This window comes from Herpailurus yagouaroundi, unplaced genomic scaffold (genome assembly GCF_014898765.1).
Source record: "Herpailurus yagouaroundi ecotype Mexico unplaced genomic scaffold, PumYag 29, whole genome shotgun sequence".
Lineage (NCBI taxonomy): Eukaryota > Metazoa > Chordata > Mammalia > Carnivora > Felidae > Herpailurus > Herpailurus yagouaroundi.
Window position 1 is genome coordinate 97929780 of NW_024412377.1, and position 16328 is coordinate 97946107.

Sequence of the window (16328 nt, forward strand, 5' to 3'; positions counted from 1 at the left end):
ACTGAGCTAAAATTAAGGTATCAGCATGGCCGTGTTCTTTCTGAAGGCTCTCAGAATCCTTTTTCTTGACTTTTCCCCACTCTTAGAGACTGCTCACATTCCTTGGCTCCATGGCCCCTTCCATCTTCCACAGAATGACTGGTGGAGTTGTACTCACACTGTGTCACTCTAACACTGACTCTCCTTCCTCCTTAACTTATCCTTACAAGACCTGTATGATGACCCTGGCCCACCTGGATAATCAGGAGAATCTCCCCATCTCAAAATCAGCTGATTAGCAACCTTAATTCCCCCTAATCATGCATGTTACATATTCATAGGTTCTATGGGGTAGGACTTGGATATCTTTGGGGGCCATTATTCTGTATACCACCTCACTTGTAGAACCTGTAAAGAGAAAAATGACTCAGATACTCATACCTCACCAGTGAAATGGCAGAGGGGTGGAAGGGTAGGGCCATGGGCATTCGTGGAGATCATTCTGATGGAAAACCAGAGCCCAGCACCACACATAAGCATGTCCTCTTTGATCTTGATATTGGTTGTACCATGGTGATCACTCACTATTATTTCTAGAATTCAGATGGAGCCCTGCTGTGTAGTTTATGACCAGCTGCCCAACCAAGCAATTCTTATTTGCAGCAGGCAGTTTTACTTAAACTCTAGTCATAACCACTCAAATTAAAAGAAAGTCAAAATTTCAGATCAGTCATGTTAGATTAAATTTTCTATATTTATATCTTCCTATTGTTACCTTTTTGATGTTTCTTTAAGTTAGAATTTTTATTTCAATATCTTACCAACTTTCATTTATGAGAATCAAAATTACGGTAGTATTTCTCAGTCAAACATTGATTTATCTCAGTAGATCATGAAAACATTTCAAATGGCATGAAGTTTTTTTCAGTTTTTAAAATATTTTAGGGGCACCTGTGTGGCTTAGTTGGTTGAGTATGCAACTTCAGCTCAGGTTATGATCTCATGGTTCATGAGTTCGAGCCCCACATCAGGCTTGCTGCGGTCACCCTGTCAGCACAGAGCCCAGTTTGGATCCTCTGTCTCCCTCTCTTTGACCCTCCCCCACTTGCACTCTCCCCAAAAAAATACTTAAAAATAAATATTAAAATATTTAACTGTTTCCTATCAAATATTAAATATGATTTAGGCACAAATATAATTTAGGCACAAATAGCTCACTTGTGCTGTTAAGGCAACACAATTCAGAAGGGGTGTGTGTGTGTGTGTGTGTGTGTGTGTGTGTATTTTTTGTATTTCAGTGCTGTTTTTTGGGGAATGAATGAGAAACTACTGCCAGACATGGTGACATTTCCCATTCAAGGGCTGGAAGCTAAAAAGCTTTCGAAACTGAGTCACTGCATAAGCCTTTTGTGAAAAAAAATACTTATATTTTTTTAGAAATTATGTAAAAAAAAAACAAAAGAAATTATTGCCCAGGCTTAGCACTTGGGTAATTTTTACCTAATGCGTAAAAATAAAGTCATTATAACATGAAATGCATAAAAGTAATAATATGAAAAGTAAATTATAGGAAATGTCAGAATCAACTGTGGCTTATATTATGGGCTGGAGTAGGTTCAGGAAGAATTGTGTGGACAAATTGAGGCTTGAACTGGGCAATTTGTTGGGGGGTAGTATTTGATATTTTAAATTTTTTTTTTCAACATTTATTTATTTTTGGGACAGAGAGAGACAGAGCATGAACGGGCGAGGGGCAGAGAGAGAGGGAGACACAGAATTGGAAACAGGCTCCAGGCTCTGAGCCATCCGCCCAGAGCCCGACGCGGGGCTCGAACTCACGGACCGCGAGATCGTGACCTGGCTGAAGTCGGACGCTTAACTGACTGCGCCACCCAGGCGCCCCGATATTTTAAATCAGATGATTTACTGTGACTTAATTATGAAGAGCTAACAAGTGAGTTCTGTGTGCAAGACTGGCAAAAAATGAGGGGCACACTAAAATTTAGAATTGAAATACAGTATATTTGGAGGGCTGTGCTTTTAGACTTTTTAAAGGCTTGTGTTTTTTTTCATCAAAGTGTTTTAGGTGTAGGAATACCTGTTCTTAAAATGACAGTTTTCTGAAAAGACTCAACGCAAGAAGAGACGGAAAATTGTTTCATATCCTATAATTATACCACTGGAATTAGTTCTTTTTTTATGTGAAAGATAGTCAGAGCTAATCTTCTCAAAGCTTACTGGCTGTCTGACTTTGTGTTTAAACTAAATGGTTGACTTAATTTGTCCTGTCGTTGGGAGTGGAATGTGGAGAGGATCCCTAAGTGTCCACTGCTATCTCCTGGTGGAGTAAAGTCTAAAATGAAAGGAATAGTGGGCATAAATAATTTAATAAAGACAGAATAGGAGCTAAAGTTAGGTTTTGTTGTAAGTTGAGTGGAGAGTTAACTCAAGCAGCGGTGGATGGATGGATAGTAGGGCTATATTCACGCCACAGGAAATCTTGGAATGACTTACCTAAGACTTCTTTCCTGTTTTCATGATATCTTCTTCAATAAATTCAGAGGAAACAAGCAAAAGATACTACAACTCAATGATAAGGTAGGTGGGCAATATCCTGTGTAGAAATGGTACTATGTTCTTAAAGAATTGGATTTATTTCTGGACAGCGACCTTTTTAAAAGCAATACATCGTTCTCCATCCAACAAATGCCTGCCGTGGCCAATAATATGTTGGCATGTCCATTTTCAGCTTGTAGTACAAAATAAATGAAAGCCAAGGACATTACAATTGGGAGGGAAGAAGAACTATTATTTAAAAGGCTTTTAAATGATGTCACTATATATTCTTTTAACAACATCCTCTAAAAGCCTTTGAAAAAATAGTCCCTTCCTCCCTCAGTTGTTAACAAAGACTGTACTAGGGACTGTTCTTTAAAAGGCTGTTAAATGGTGATACTATATTTTTTAACATCAACATCATTTAGAAACCTTTTAGAGAACGGTCCTCTTCACCCACAACTAACAGAGAGGGGGGAAAAAGGACATGGGGGAAGGGATTACTTTTTAAAAGGCCTTTGGATGGTACTATCAATAAATACAGCAATATTGTTTTAAAAGCCCTTCTCCAATGGTGATTCAGCTTTTTGATATGTACTTCTAACCTGATGACCCTATGTTATCTGACAGATTGGTGTTTTAACGTTGACAAACTCAATTTACTAATAATCCCAATAATGCCTTTATTGAACAGTTTAAAAATCAGTTTCACATATACAATCTCATTTTATCCTCACAAGAACTCAGTGAAACAGACAGGATATGTATAATTAGCTCCAATTTACAGAAAAGGAAAAACAAGCTAAGTGACATGATTTAGGTAAGGTCTCACTACCAGTGTATGGCTGAGTTGAAACTCCAACCCAGGTCCCTTACCATCTCGCCTAGTGTCCCATCCAGGTGCCTTAGGTTACCTTCATTGTTTTTTGTTTTTGTTTTTGTTTTTTTAAGTGATATTCTGCATTGTTCTTTTCAACATGTTCAAATTCTAGGAGTTAATTCCTTATAACTAGAATAAAAGTGGGATTCTCTAATTTCAGTGCTGAAGATAGCTATGTCGATAGTAGAGGTTTTATTAACACTGTAACACTGATGAAATAAATATAAAATATCTCAGCATAGTAGTCAGTCTTCCTCTGATGTTACAGCATTCAGATTTCTCTTGAGATTCCTTTTCTTTTTGATGTGCTTATGAAATTATCACTTGAAATCCACTTACACATACCTAGTTTATTAGAGAACTGATATTTTAAGCATAATTCTAATCTCATTTTATTGATTTGCTTTCAAAAGTTCTTTTGACTAAGGATACTGATTCACAATTAAGATCATATTTAAGATAGTTTCCTCAATTATTAATCATCTTTGGAAAGAAATAATGAATACTGGTTCTGCCACTTCCTGTAGTTCTCTGAAGGTGAGAAAAAAATCTCCCACCAGTTTGCACGCTGATCTTTCTTTTTTTCCTTTTATCATAAGGAGTATTTTGTATTTATTAAGAAAGGAATTGTAGCTTATTGCTTGACAGAAATGACACTTAAAAATATTAAATTCCAATCTTAGTCCTGCCACTATTTTTTCACTTGTGCAAATAAACATTAACTTTAATAATAATTAAAGAGCACTTTTATCTACAAAATACTTACATATGCAGTAACTGACTATATCTTTTTTTGAGAGAGAGAGAGAGAGGAAGAAAGAACAATCAGGGGAGAGGGAGAGGGAGAAAGGGAATCTTAAGAAGTCTCCATGCCCAGCGCAGAGCCTGTTGTAGAACTCAAACCCACAAATGGTGAGATCATGACCTAAACCGAAATCATGAGGCTCAACCAACTGAGCCATCCAGGCACCCCTCTCACTATGTCCTTTTAAAATCTAATGAGTTAGGTAGTGTTACCCTTCATTTTGCAAATTCAAGCCCAGAGAAGCTAAATGATTTTCTTCTCATCAAGTAACTTGAAAGTCTTCTAACTTAAAATCTAGTGTTTTCTTTCTTAACCACTGCTAACCATAACTCTGCTTGACAATAAGTCATAGCCTTTGTTGCTTCTGAAGAAAAATGGTTCACATGCCAAAAATAGGCATAAGCTGACAATACATGAGCCAGTGCCATCTAGACCCTAATCCCAGCATTTGATCCAGAAAAATTCATAGTCAAGTTCCTTTCATGAAGAGAAGGGTGGCTCATCAGGGGGCTTTGCTACCACAGACGTGAACTCCAAAGACTCTTGGATTCCTGCGTCATAAATCAAGTTTTCCTTCCCATTCCTACTTCCTCGCTGAAGAATTTAAAATATTTATGCACAGATCAGAAAAAAAAAAAAATGTGTGTGTGTGTTCTTAGGTCTCAAAGGACTATTTCCCATCCTCACCCTGTGTCAGGAATTCCTCAGCAACTTATAGTATGTCTGGCATCTGTGATGTGAAAGGATGCTTTCTACCTCCATCAGATTTGGAGACGGCATTCCTAGAGGGACCTGTTATTTAAAATTAAAGTAGCCATAATAAAACTGCCTTTCCAATTTGTACATCAACTAAGACGTACTTCTTTTCCTTCCTCTAGGACTTCATCTAGATGAGATCCATATCCCTCTGTCCCCTAAGTTACAGTTCATTTAAGTGGAAGTAGCATGGCCAATGTGTAGATGGAGTGGTCCCCTCTGTAAAATATGTAGAACAGCTACTAATTTCTCTCACGTACTTTTACAAAGTAATATTATATAGCCTAGTTTCTCTCTGAGAACCACCATTTCTGTCTCAGTGTCCTACTGGAAGCATTCTCAGCATGACCTCACTCATAATGCTCTATAATTCTGTCTTTGACAAAATCACTTATTACCAGCAAGATTATTTGCATGAGGCTCCCAAGTGTTACTTCTAGGTCATTCCCTTGTCATCCTCATACTCCTTCCTGTTTTGACCTCCATCCCATCTTACCTTCTTCCCTTCCTCGTCATTCTCATCTTGGAATCTCTTAATCACCACCCGTGTTCAGTGAAGATCTTGGCATCTGACATATAATTTCTCCAGCCCACCATTATCTGGGAGATCTCCATGTACATCTTAACAACCTGTACAGCTGTAACCTCACAGCATGTTCATCTGTTCAGTTCTGGTAACTTGCACCTGTGCTAGATTTCAGCCCTACACACTCTTTCGGTACTTTCAACTCTGAATTCTTGTCTTACCTCCTTACTTGTTCCTGTCATGTTTCTCAGTCCCTTCACTCCTTTGGATTTTTTTATGTTGGTTCTAGGTTTATAACAACCTGAAAGATAAGTAGCAGTTTCCCCATTTCACAGATGTGAAAATTGAGATCTAGAGCATAATTTTTCTAGTGTCATAGGGTTAAGTAAGAGTTGTTAGGCTGCACAGCCAGAGTTTCAGCTCAAGTCGATCTGGCTTCAAAACCTGGCACTTTCCACCAGTTTGCTGAGCACATAGGGGGTTGAGCACTTTAGGAAAATGATTTTTCACTCTAGGAAAATGTGTGGTGCAGATTGGAGTATAATAAATCTAAAGAAAAGGAGACCGAGGAGCCTGGGTAGCTCAGTCGGTTAAGCATACAACTCTTGATTTTGGCTCAGGTCATAATCTCATGGTTCGTGGGTTTGAGCCCCGTGTGCTGACAGTGTGGTGCCTCCTTGGGATTCCCTCTCCCTCTCCCTCCCTCTCCCTCTCCCTCTCTCTCTCTCTCTCTCTCTCTCTATCTCTCAAAATAAATAAACTTGAAAAATAAAGACAAGGAGACCAAGTTGAATGGACAAGCAGAAGTAAGAGAGGAAAAGATTAGGAAGGACACCAAATTGTAAATTATGGTTAAATCTGAGGGGGATTTTATTTATTTGTCCACATAGTTTGAAATTATTTTCAATAAACTTACATTACTTTTGCTATTTTATATAAATGTTTTAAAAAATGCTTTAAGTGTGAATGATGACCTGACCTAAGCTGGTGATAGATGGACAGGAAAGAAGGAAATGAAAACAAGGGACTTCAAACTTGTCAAATAATTGCTGGAAATAAAGAAGGTATCGGAAATAATGCAAGGTTCTGAGCTTGTTTACAATGGAAGAGGGCACTAACATTTTCTTTTTTATATTATGTCATTGATATTATCAGAGAAAGGAACAGAACTATTAAGATCATACGATTATCATATCTGTTAGATAACACAGCACATGATTGTTTTTGTACTTATGTAAAATCTGGTTCTAATGAAATTTATTGTAACCAATTATTGTAACCATTTTTGCTAAACACTTTGAAAACACTTAGCACCCTTAAACCAAAAGTAAGAAAGGAAATTAAAAAAAAAAAAAAATAGCAGAACATACCTAAGAATAGAATAACATGTCTTTATCCATGGTTCTGGAACTATTTTTTCATGAAAGTGGTAAGTAAAAGAACATGAGCATCTTTCTGGATTTCAGATTTATAAAAAGCATTAAATGTATTGACAGTGAAGCTTATAGATTTACCTTTGAAGAGGAGAAAGAATGGGATATTATTAGAAAGTAATTTCCCTTTCATCTCAACATCCATATGAACTGAATGCATCCTATAATAGGGGGTCAGCAGACTTTTTTTGTAACAGGCCAGATAGTAAATATTTTCAGCTTTACAAGCCACAGCCCCTCAGCTCTACCACTGGAGTACAAAGCAGGAATAGACAATATATAAATGAAGGAATATGACTGTGTTCCAATGACAGTGGACTGGATTTGGTCCAACGGTTGAGTTTGCTAATGTCTGCTTAACACCATGCATGAAGTAAGATACTCATTAAATGTTTGTTGACAATGTATTCAGATATTTCTGCAAATATATTTTTTATAATATATATTGATTATTACCAAAGTAAAAGGTAAAAAAGTCTCATTTTTAATAATATATACTGATTGTAAAATAAAATATGGGAAATGAACATGATTACTTTCTAGAATACCTAAATTTACATATGTAAGGAGGAGGTTAGCTTTAGGCTTATAAGCCATTTATTTAAAGTAATATTTGATGGGGGCACCTGGGTGGCTCACTAGGCTAAGCATCTGACTCTTGGTTTCAGCTCAGGTCATGATCTCATGGTTCATGGGTTCCAGCCCTGCATCAGGCACTGTGCTGACTGTGCAGAGCCTGCTTGGGATTCTCTCTCTCTTTACCTCCCTCTCAAAATAGATAAATGAAACTTTTAAAAAAAAATCAGTATTTTATGGAAGATAGACATGTATTTCCTTGAGTTATGTTTATAGTTAGTGCTAAGAGTTAAGGAAATTTGTCCTCCCCCCTGCTTTTTTTTTTTATCTATACTAGGTAATTGTGTCAATACTTTGGGTTAAAGGTAAAATAGACTCACTTTCTACAGTTTACTGGGTAAATAAAACAATACTATAGCTTTCTGCATTACAGCTCTTATCACATGAGACATTGGTTAAAATACTAATTTTAAACGTGAAACTGTATCTCTTTTGTACCTATTTTCTGGTCATTTTCATAAATTGTACATGTAAATAGATAGAGCTATAAAAATAAGCCAAACAAAACAGAGTATTTTATATACTACAGATCTTCATATTTTTGAAGTCCAAAAACAGAATAGATTGATAATACTTAAAAATGATTAAGTGACTAAGTGTGGATTAAAGCATAAAAAGCTGAAAAACATTGTTTTATAAAGCTTTACATGGAAGTGTTATCTTTGAAATAGTAATGCAAATGTTGAACAAGGTTTATTCTTAGGCACTTACTTGATATTCTGTGTTTTATTTTTCAATTCTCATTTAAATTTTATAATTCAATCATTTTGAACGGCTATGTTCAAAAGAAGTTTTACAACTTTAATCTTAATAATCTCAAAAAAAAGCAGACATGCTATGTCATAAAATAACTATTAGTGACTAGTTTGTATCCTATAAATCTAACTTGAGTTGATAATATGGTCCATTACCAGCTAACTGCACAGAGTATTTTTCATTTTACACTCTTCAGTTACTTTTTAGTGAAGTGTTAAAAAATATGAAGCTTTTCTCCTCTCTAAAATTGCACGCTGTCTGTCTGTTATTAGGGAGATAACAGCTCTTATAAATGTTTCAGTAAGCGCTAAGTAGACAGTTATGTGCACTCTCATTCCACGCTTATTTGCTTACTGTAATAAACTGATAAAATATGTGTGGTTTGTCTCTGTGTATCTACAGGCATCATGAGTCACATAGATTTCCTTTAGAAATAATGTTGTGTCTGCAGAATTGATTGGTTATTTTCATAAACCATCTAAAAAGTACACAAACGACTTTTATTATTTAAACATATGCTGTATAAAGATTTGTAGAGGATTATCTCATTGTTACTTGATGCTTTTTGTTCTGTTAACTCTAGAAGGAGGCTTTTTATTTTAGAGTTATTACAGTTACTGAACTAATTACCGCCTCAAGAATCATAGTGAAGATAACCCATATCATTTGCTTATGATGCAGCTAGCTTTTTAATTTTTTGAACATTATAGTTAAATAATTAAATCAGAACTAATGTTTTCAAATACTGTATTTTATAGGATCCTGCATTTATAAGTTTTTTTAAGTTTTAATATTTAATGGGAAGTAATGCTTTTACCTTAAACTAGATATTCTGCAAATGATTGATTGTTTCATAGAAGTCCTTCTAATTAATAAGTTGTTCTTTTGTGTGCCTTTTGGAAATACGGTATTTTTTTATTTGTTTACAATTACACATACATATAATAGAAAATTTCTAGTCAAGTGTTATCCTGAAACCAACAAATATTAATATTGGTAACCTCCACTTATCACCACAGTGTGCTCCAATAAGACTGTTGTATTTGTAGGAACAGTGTTATAATTGAGCACTCAGCATCAAATAAAGTATACTTAGGACCAACACTAGAGGTACATTATCTGCAAACCTCTGTAATCATTTAAAATAGTAAAATTATGCTTTGAATTGTGAAAATGGGTAAAATTATGGTTTATACATTGAACATAAAAGTGGGGAATAAATGGGGAGACAGATAATAAACATAACAATAAGCAAATTATGTAGTGTTAGGTATTAAGTACCTGTGGAAAAAGAAAAAGGGGAATCAGATGGGAGAAATGCAAATGGGTTAAGCCTCATTAAGAAGGTAACATTTGAGCAAATATCAGTCACAACTGAGTCATTGTGAGTATCTGGAGGAAGGGCATTCCAGAAAGAGGGAACCAATGCCAAGGGCCTATGGTAGGAGCATTACTGGTGTGTGCAAGGAATAGCAAAGAAATCAGGACGGCTTGAGAGGAGTGAGTCATGGGTTCAACAGTAATAGGAAATCAGGTCAAAGAAACAATGGGACCAAGCCAAAAGGGATCTTAAAGGCCTTTATAAGGATTTTTGGTTTTTAAAGTTCAGTGAAATTGGGAGCCATTGGAAGATTTTGACCAGAGGGGTGACATATTTGTAACTTTATTTTAACTGATTCATTCTGGCTGTTGTCTTCAGTCTGTGCTCAGTAGGGTAGAAGAGTAGAAACAGGGAGACCAATTAGAAGGTTTTTGGAATAATCCAGATGTGAGATGGCGGTAGATCAGACCAGGATGGTAACAGTAGAGGGAATGAGAAGTGGTCAGATTTTACATAGTTCAATTCAGGTAATTATGGATTTCTCCCCAATCCTTCCCTCAGGTGCCAGCTATGACTTTTATATTTTCTTAGTGTACTAAGCTTATTGCTGTCATGGCATTTATCACATGATTTGTTGATTTACTTAGATTTCCCCAGCTAAACAATAAACTCCTTGGGGACTGGTTTACTCTGTCTTTGTCTCTGTATCATAGTCCTTAGTATAGTGGTTGGCACAACTCGATAAATTCAGTTGAAAGAGCGAGTAAGTTAATGATGAGTGGTTACTTTGCATTTGAAATAGTGATGATCTCATTGGGCAGGGGGCCTTGGAATACTCAATTCTTGGACAAGATCACCTTTCTCCCCAAGATGCCCATGGGACATATAGAGTCAGAGAAGAGAGAAAGGCAACGTGATACCTTATTATTAGCAGGGGCTTTGCTCTCTAACTTCAGTGTAGAGCTCCAGTGAATTAGGATGGTCACATCAAGGACTCCTCTTTTCTGTTGAAGATAGGACTAAGTAGTCTTGAACCAAAGCAAGTTCTTAGATTGAACTATATGAGTTGCTGATTCAACTGTTTCGACCTGTAGAGTTGGTAGATTCGTATGGTTCAAGCTATTAGAGGGCATACCTGAGTCTCTGATCTCTCCATTCCATATCAACCAGGGCTTTAGGAAAAGGGGCAAGAGAGCACATTCTCCCATTAGAAGTTTATTCCCTGCTACCTCGAATAGTAGCGTCATGAAATCTGACTAATCCTGACCAGTAGTTGGTTGGGAAGTTAAAAGATAGAAACCCAATTTGAACTAGCTTAAGCAAAAAAAAAAAAAAAAAAAAAGTTACAGGAAGGAACGCTAGAGTATTTCACAAAACAACAAGCTTCAGCAAGGGTTGGAATGTGTCAGATTCAAGAACTATAAAGACCAGAGATACCCCAGGACACTCTGTCTCTCAACTATGCTTTTCTTAGATACTGCTTTATTTCTTGCTGAACAGTATGGCAGGAAATATGACCACAAACATTAGAGTTTTAAATCTCAAAATTTTACCTCTTGAGAGAAACAGGTTTGACTTACCAGGTCCTGAATCCAAAAATCTTGGGAAAGGAATGCATTGAGCCAGGTGTCTATTCCTGAACCAATTAATTGTGATCAGGTCGCGAGGTGGCATAAGAACACGCGAGCTCCTTAAAGAACTGATTGTGGCAAGGCTCTTGGGAGATGGTAGGGTGTGTTAAGCAGACAATCCCATACATAATCCTACAGGGTAAAAACACTAAGCAGAAAGCTCCCTCAAAGGACCATGACTTTAGTCATGACCTAGATAAAAGCAACCCTGAAACATTTTAATTATTCTTAGTCTTTAGTGTCATTGAACTTACTTGACATCTCATTGTCAGCTGTCAGAACACATCTTGATACCTAGGAAATTCATAGAAACAATCAAATCATAGCATGGACTTTCACAAATCAAAGTCAGAAGAAAAAAGTAGTTTCTACTTTGTAAAGTGGTATTTTCGTTAGCAAAGCCACTACCTCATATGGTGCTACTCTGCCATATTCCAAAAAGGCACCCTTGAATGTAAGTTGGATTTTTAGCCTGTGTCTACCCCTCAGTCAGCTGCCACTACACATCTCTTTATGATAGTTGTACTAAAAATGAATTTAGCTATTTGGAGTTAAGTGAATCTGGGAAATGTTGAGTGATCAAAACAAAATGGGTATCAAGAATTGTGAAGGACATGAGATGTTACCCTACTTGCAAGCAAACAAGTTGCTAAGACAATTTTATGGATACTGGTAAAAGACATGAGACTCCTGTGTCAAAGACAAGAGGCAGTGTATTACTCACAGCAATAGTAGTAGCCAGAGTAACCTCATTTGTGCCACTTCTCTGAGCCCCAGTTCCCACAGGGTGATATGATGAAGGCCAAGTGATGACACTACATGCAGTCTTTTGCTTTACAGGAGAGGAACCTTTACAGAAGATATAAAGAGCTGTTAGCAAATCTGTCCAAACTTTGCTCCAGAGTAAGGCATTTTCCTGTTTCCAAAGGCTGTTTGCTATACAAACATCCTTGAAAAGATTTTGAACAGCCAGATTAACACCTTTGCTCAGAACACGTTCGCAAACATGGGAGACTATGGAGAATTATTTCCCAACAAGAAAAGGGGAAGGGAGGGGGAAATATGTAACATCTGTGCCCCTAGATCCTGGGCCAGCAAACTTTTCCTGTAAAGGGTGCAGATAGTAAATATGTATGTAAATAGTAAATGTGTAAGTATTCAGCTCTACCATTGCAGAGCAAAAAAGCAGCCATCGACAATATGTAAATGAATGAGTATGGCTGTGTTCCATACAGACTTGATAAAACAGGAAGTAGGCCACATGTGACTTGTGGGCTACAATGTGCCAACCCTTACCCAAGATGATCTGTTTTATTCATACTCCTTAAGTATCTGCCTGTTTTCTTAAACGTAAGCCCTCGTTTTCACAGCCCAGATCTAGGTCTTTCTGTAATTAATTTATTATCTTTTATCTTTTATTTTGTATGTTTAGTAAGATTATTGATATTTATAAAATATGAAGTCAGAAAAGCCATTCTCAGTGTTTAGCATCTTAGAATAGAAGCAGCCACAGATCATATATGTTTCTGGAATATAGATATCTGATATACAAAATATTGAACTAAACTCTTATCTTCCCATCAGGATTAATTGTATTGCATATGGAAATTCTTGAAGGATTTATGGAACCTACTGGTTTTACTCAACAAAATATCACCTATGTAATTCATCTAGATAGTGGAGGGAAATAGACTTTATATGATCTGTATGAACTTAGAAAATTCGTTAAAAAGAAAAAAAATGAAACTTCCAGTTAGCCCTTGTCTGTAGTTAAAAAGTACGTATTATTACCACAAAGTGCCATTTATGAGGCTGCTTATATTGGGAAGAGAACATAGACCTCTGTGTATTATCACAGATAACCTTTGAGAATTGTCACAGAGGACCTTTTTTAGATGTTGAATTTATTAGTGCTTCTTAAACTTGATTTGAGTGTGGATAGAACGAGTGGAGAAAAGTATGTATTTATTTCTTTGCACATCCATTAACATCTTTTTAATGACTATAATAAAGGTGCAGAATTTTGAGACAGGGTAGGAAAAAAAAATATTTGTATCGTGTTTCCCAGGGTAAGACTGAGAGAGAATCAATAAACCAGCCAAGACATGTTGATAATCTTATGTGACTTAGGGTATAAAGCTCCTTATATTTCTGAGCACCTTATATTATGTTTACGTGCAGATTCCTAGCTGTGTGTAAACCAAACTCCTGCTTCCGTTCTGCTTTTCTCCTACTGCTCCACACTTGCCTCTCTCCAACTTTCAACTTTGTTTTGCCATATTATGTGTTGCTCAAACTTTAATGAATTTTCATAGATGAAAAACTGACTACATCAACATGTATTTAATGATTTAATGAGACTTGTGTCTCTGCAACAATGAAGAAAATAAAATAAGAATTACTGTTTCCAGTATGTTATTATGTAATTGATGGAATAAACATGAGATACTGAAAACTATAATTATCCAGATAAAGGCTTGTGTTTAAGGTTGATTATTGTAGCCTCAATGACATGGGAATTTAAGATTTTTGCAGATTACAAATTTATAAATATGAGATGTGTGTATATATATATATATATACATATATATACATGAGATATATATATATATATATATACACACACACACACACACTAGTGCAAGCATACACACACAATTTCTTTATCTTTTTGCTTATTTTTATGATGTTCATTATATCTGTAAATGAATGTTCCCTGCTAGGGATTGCTGTCTTGGGTTATGCTGATAAACTCTCTAGAATTTGTGAAGAAAATAGAACTTAGAATGAGCATTGAAACAGAAGAGTTTTGAAAATGATTTTTTTAAGTGTATTTATTTATTTTGAGAGAGAGAGAGGAGAGAACCGGGGGGGGGGGGAGAAAAAAGGGGGGGGGGACAGACGATAAAGCGGGCTCTGCGCTGACAGCACAGAGCCCGATGCGGGGCTCTTGCTCAGTAACTGCGAGATGATGACGTGAGCTGAAGTTGGATGCTTAACTGACTGAGCCACGCAGGTGCCCCTGAAAATAATCTTTTTACGTGGAAAAGAACCTCAGCTTAGAAGAAGTGTTTTGAAAACTTAAAATGCTAGATTGCTATCATCATCAAAAGGCCAAAGTAGAATGCATAGGCCAGTTGCCCCATTATTTTATATAGCCAAAATTTTAAATCCCCTCAATTATTTGTTGTATTTTAAAAATAAACTCTTTTGTGCATTTTTAAGATGATTATTTTAAATTGCTCACTCTTACAAATTGAGCTTTTGGACAAGGAGTACTATATTCTAATGATGCTTAGAAGACACTGCCCATCATTTTGTATATATGATATTTAACTCTTGGATTTTTGTTGATTAATCTTAAATTACTAATATTATTATTAAGTTTTAATTTCGTCAGGTATCAGTGGCATAATGAACATATTGAATAGGTTAATATGTACTCACAATTATAATAGAAAGCCTAGGTTGGGAGAGTGCACTTGTTAGGAAAAAATCTTGATTAGGCCTGTTTAATTACAAATTGATTTTTTTAAAAAGCTAGCCCATGTCAGGTCAAGCCACATGCAGTACTTTGAATGGAAAGATAGCCATCACATGATTTTAGAAAGGACTGTGTTTATTCATTTTAATATGCTCCTCTGATTTCACTCAGGATTGTAGGAGAATTTAACTAAAAGAGGCTAAAATTCAACGGAAGGATATAAACAGATAATTAGCCAAGAAAATACTATTTGGGGGGGGAGGGAGTGATAAAGGACACTTTGTTTTGCCAAGTAATTGAATCATAATGTAGGACTGTAAGAAATAAAACAATGTGGTACTGGTTTAACAGCTCGATCAGAGCCAAAAATGTCTCCAAATATGTAAATAATCAGAACATTTGCATTTACAGGTCACTGAGGAAAAGGTAATCATTAAATCATGTACAGACAATTGATTCAGTATTTGGACCAAAAAAATTAAATTTAGAGGTCAATACATTTAAAACAGTATCACACAGATTAAAAATTGCAACCATGAAAGGTCTAGAAGAAACTGTAAGTGAATAGTTATCTGAGCTCAAAGTAGGGAAGACCTTTTTAATTATTAAACCAAAGGAATAAACCACCTTGAATGAGGTTATAGTCTTCATTTTATAGTGAAAGAAATGCAAGGTGAAAAAAGTTCAAGGAGTTGAGATTGGAAATTTTTGGTAGGTGATACCATCTTCAAAAACCTGAGAAAATCAACTGACAGATTATTAAAACTAAAGAAAATAAGCAAGATGCCCAAATATAGTTTACCTAGGAAAAAAACTGACAAAAAAGTTTATAAATTCTAAAAAAAATTGTATATATGACAGACAGCTTATTCTCTTCTTTTTTTTAATTAATTTTTTTTTAATTGACATCCACATTAGCATATAGTGCAGTAATGATTTCAGGAGTAGAATCCAGTAATTCATCCCCTATACATAACACCCAGTGCTCATCTCAACACGTGTCTTTAATGCCCCATGCCCGTATACTTATTCTCTTCTTATTAGGTATATATTGTCAAAATATTTTAATAGATGTTGAGTATAGAAAAATGTTAATGCTGTTTTGGAGGCATTTTCTTTACGTTTTTATATAATTTCTGATTTAATATCTGTGAGTATGATATTTGTTATTGTGGTTTATGTAATACTTAAGGGAAAATAGGAGTTAATATCCTACAATTTTCAAAGAGAATAACTATATTTACTAATTCATCTTTCTTTGTTTTTCCAATGTGCAATAGGTCAGTACTCCTGTCTTTGTACCAGTGAAAACTCATGTGCTGCTTCATCGAATGAGTGGAAAAGGACTAGCTGCCCATTATTTCTTTCCAAGGCAACCTTGTATTTTTGGTGATAAGATGGTCTCTGTACAAATAACATTGAATAATACTACTGATCGAAAGATAGAAAATATCCACATAGGCGGGAAAAGACTTCCTATAGGCATGCAAATGCATGTTTTTAATACAATAGGTAAATATTAATTCTCATTTAAAACTTCATATTTGATAATTAAATACATTTAT

General features: G+C 35.7%; 1 protein-coding gene across 2 annotated transcripts in view; it reads left to right on the top strand.

Moving 5' to 3' along the window:
* The window catches only part of AP3B1 (adaptor related protein complex 3 subunit beta 1), a 269037-nt gene that overhangs the window by 216005 nt on the left and 36704 nt on the right, over positions 1-16328 (top strand). For both annotated transcript variants that reach the window (XM_040450164.1, XM_040450154.1), the window contains exon 23: positions 16044-16275. In XM_040450164.1, the coding sequence (XP_040306098.1) occupies positions 16044-16275 (232 nt within the window). The remainder of the gene's footprint in view (positions 1-16043; positions 16276-16328) is intronic.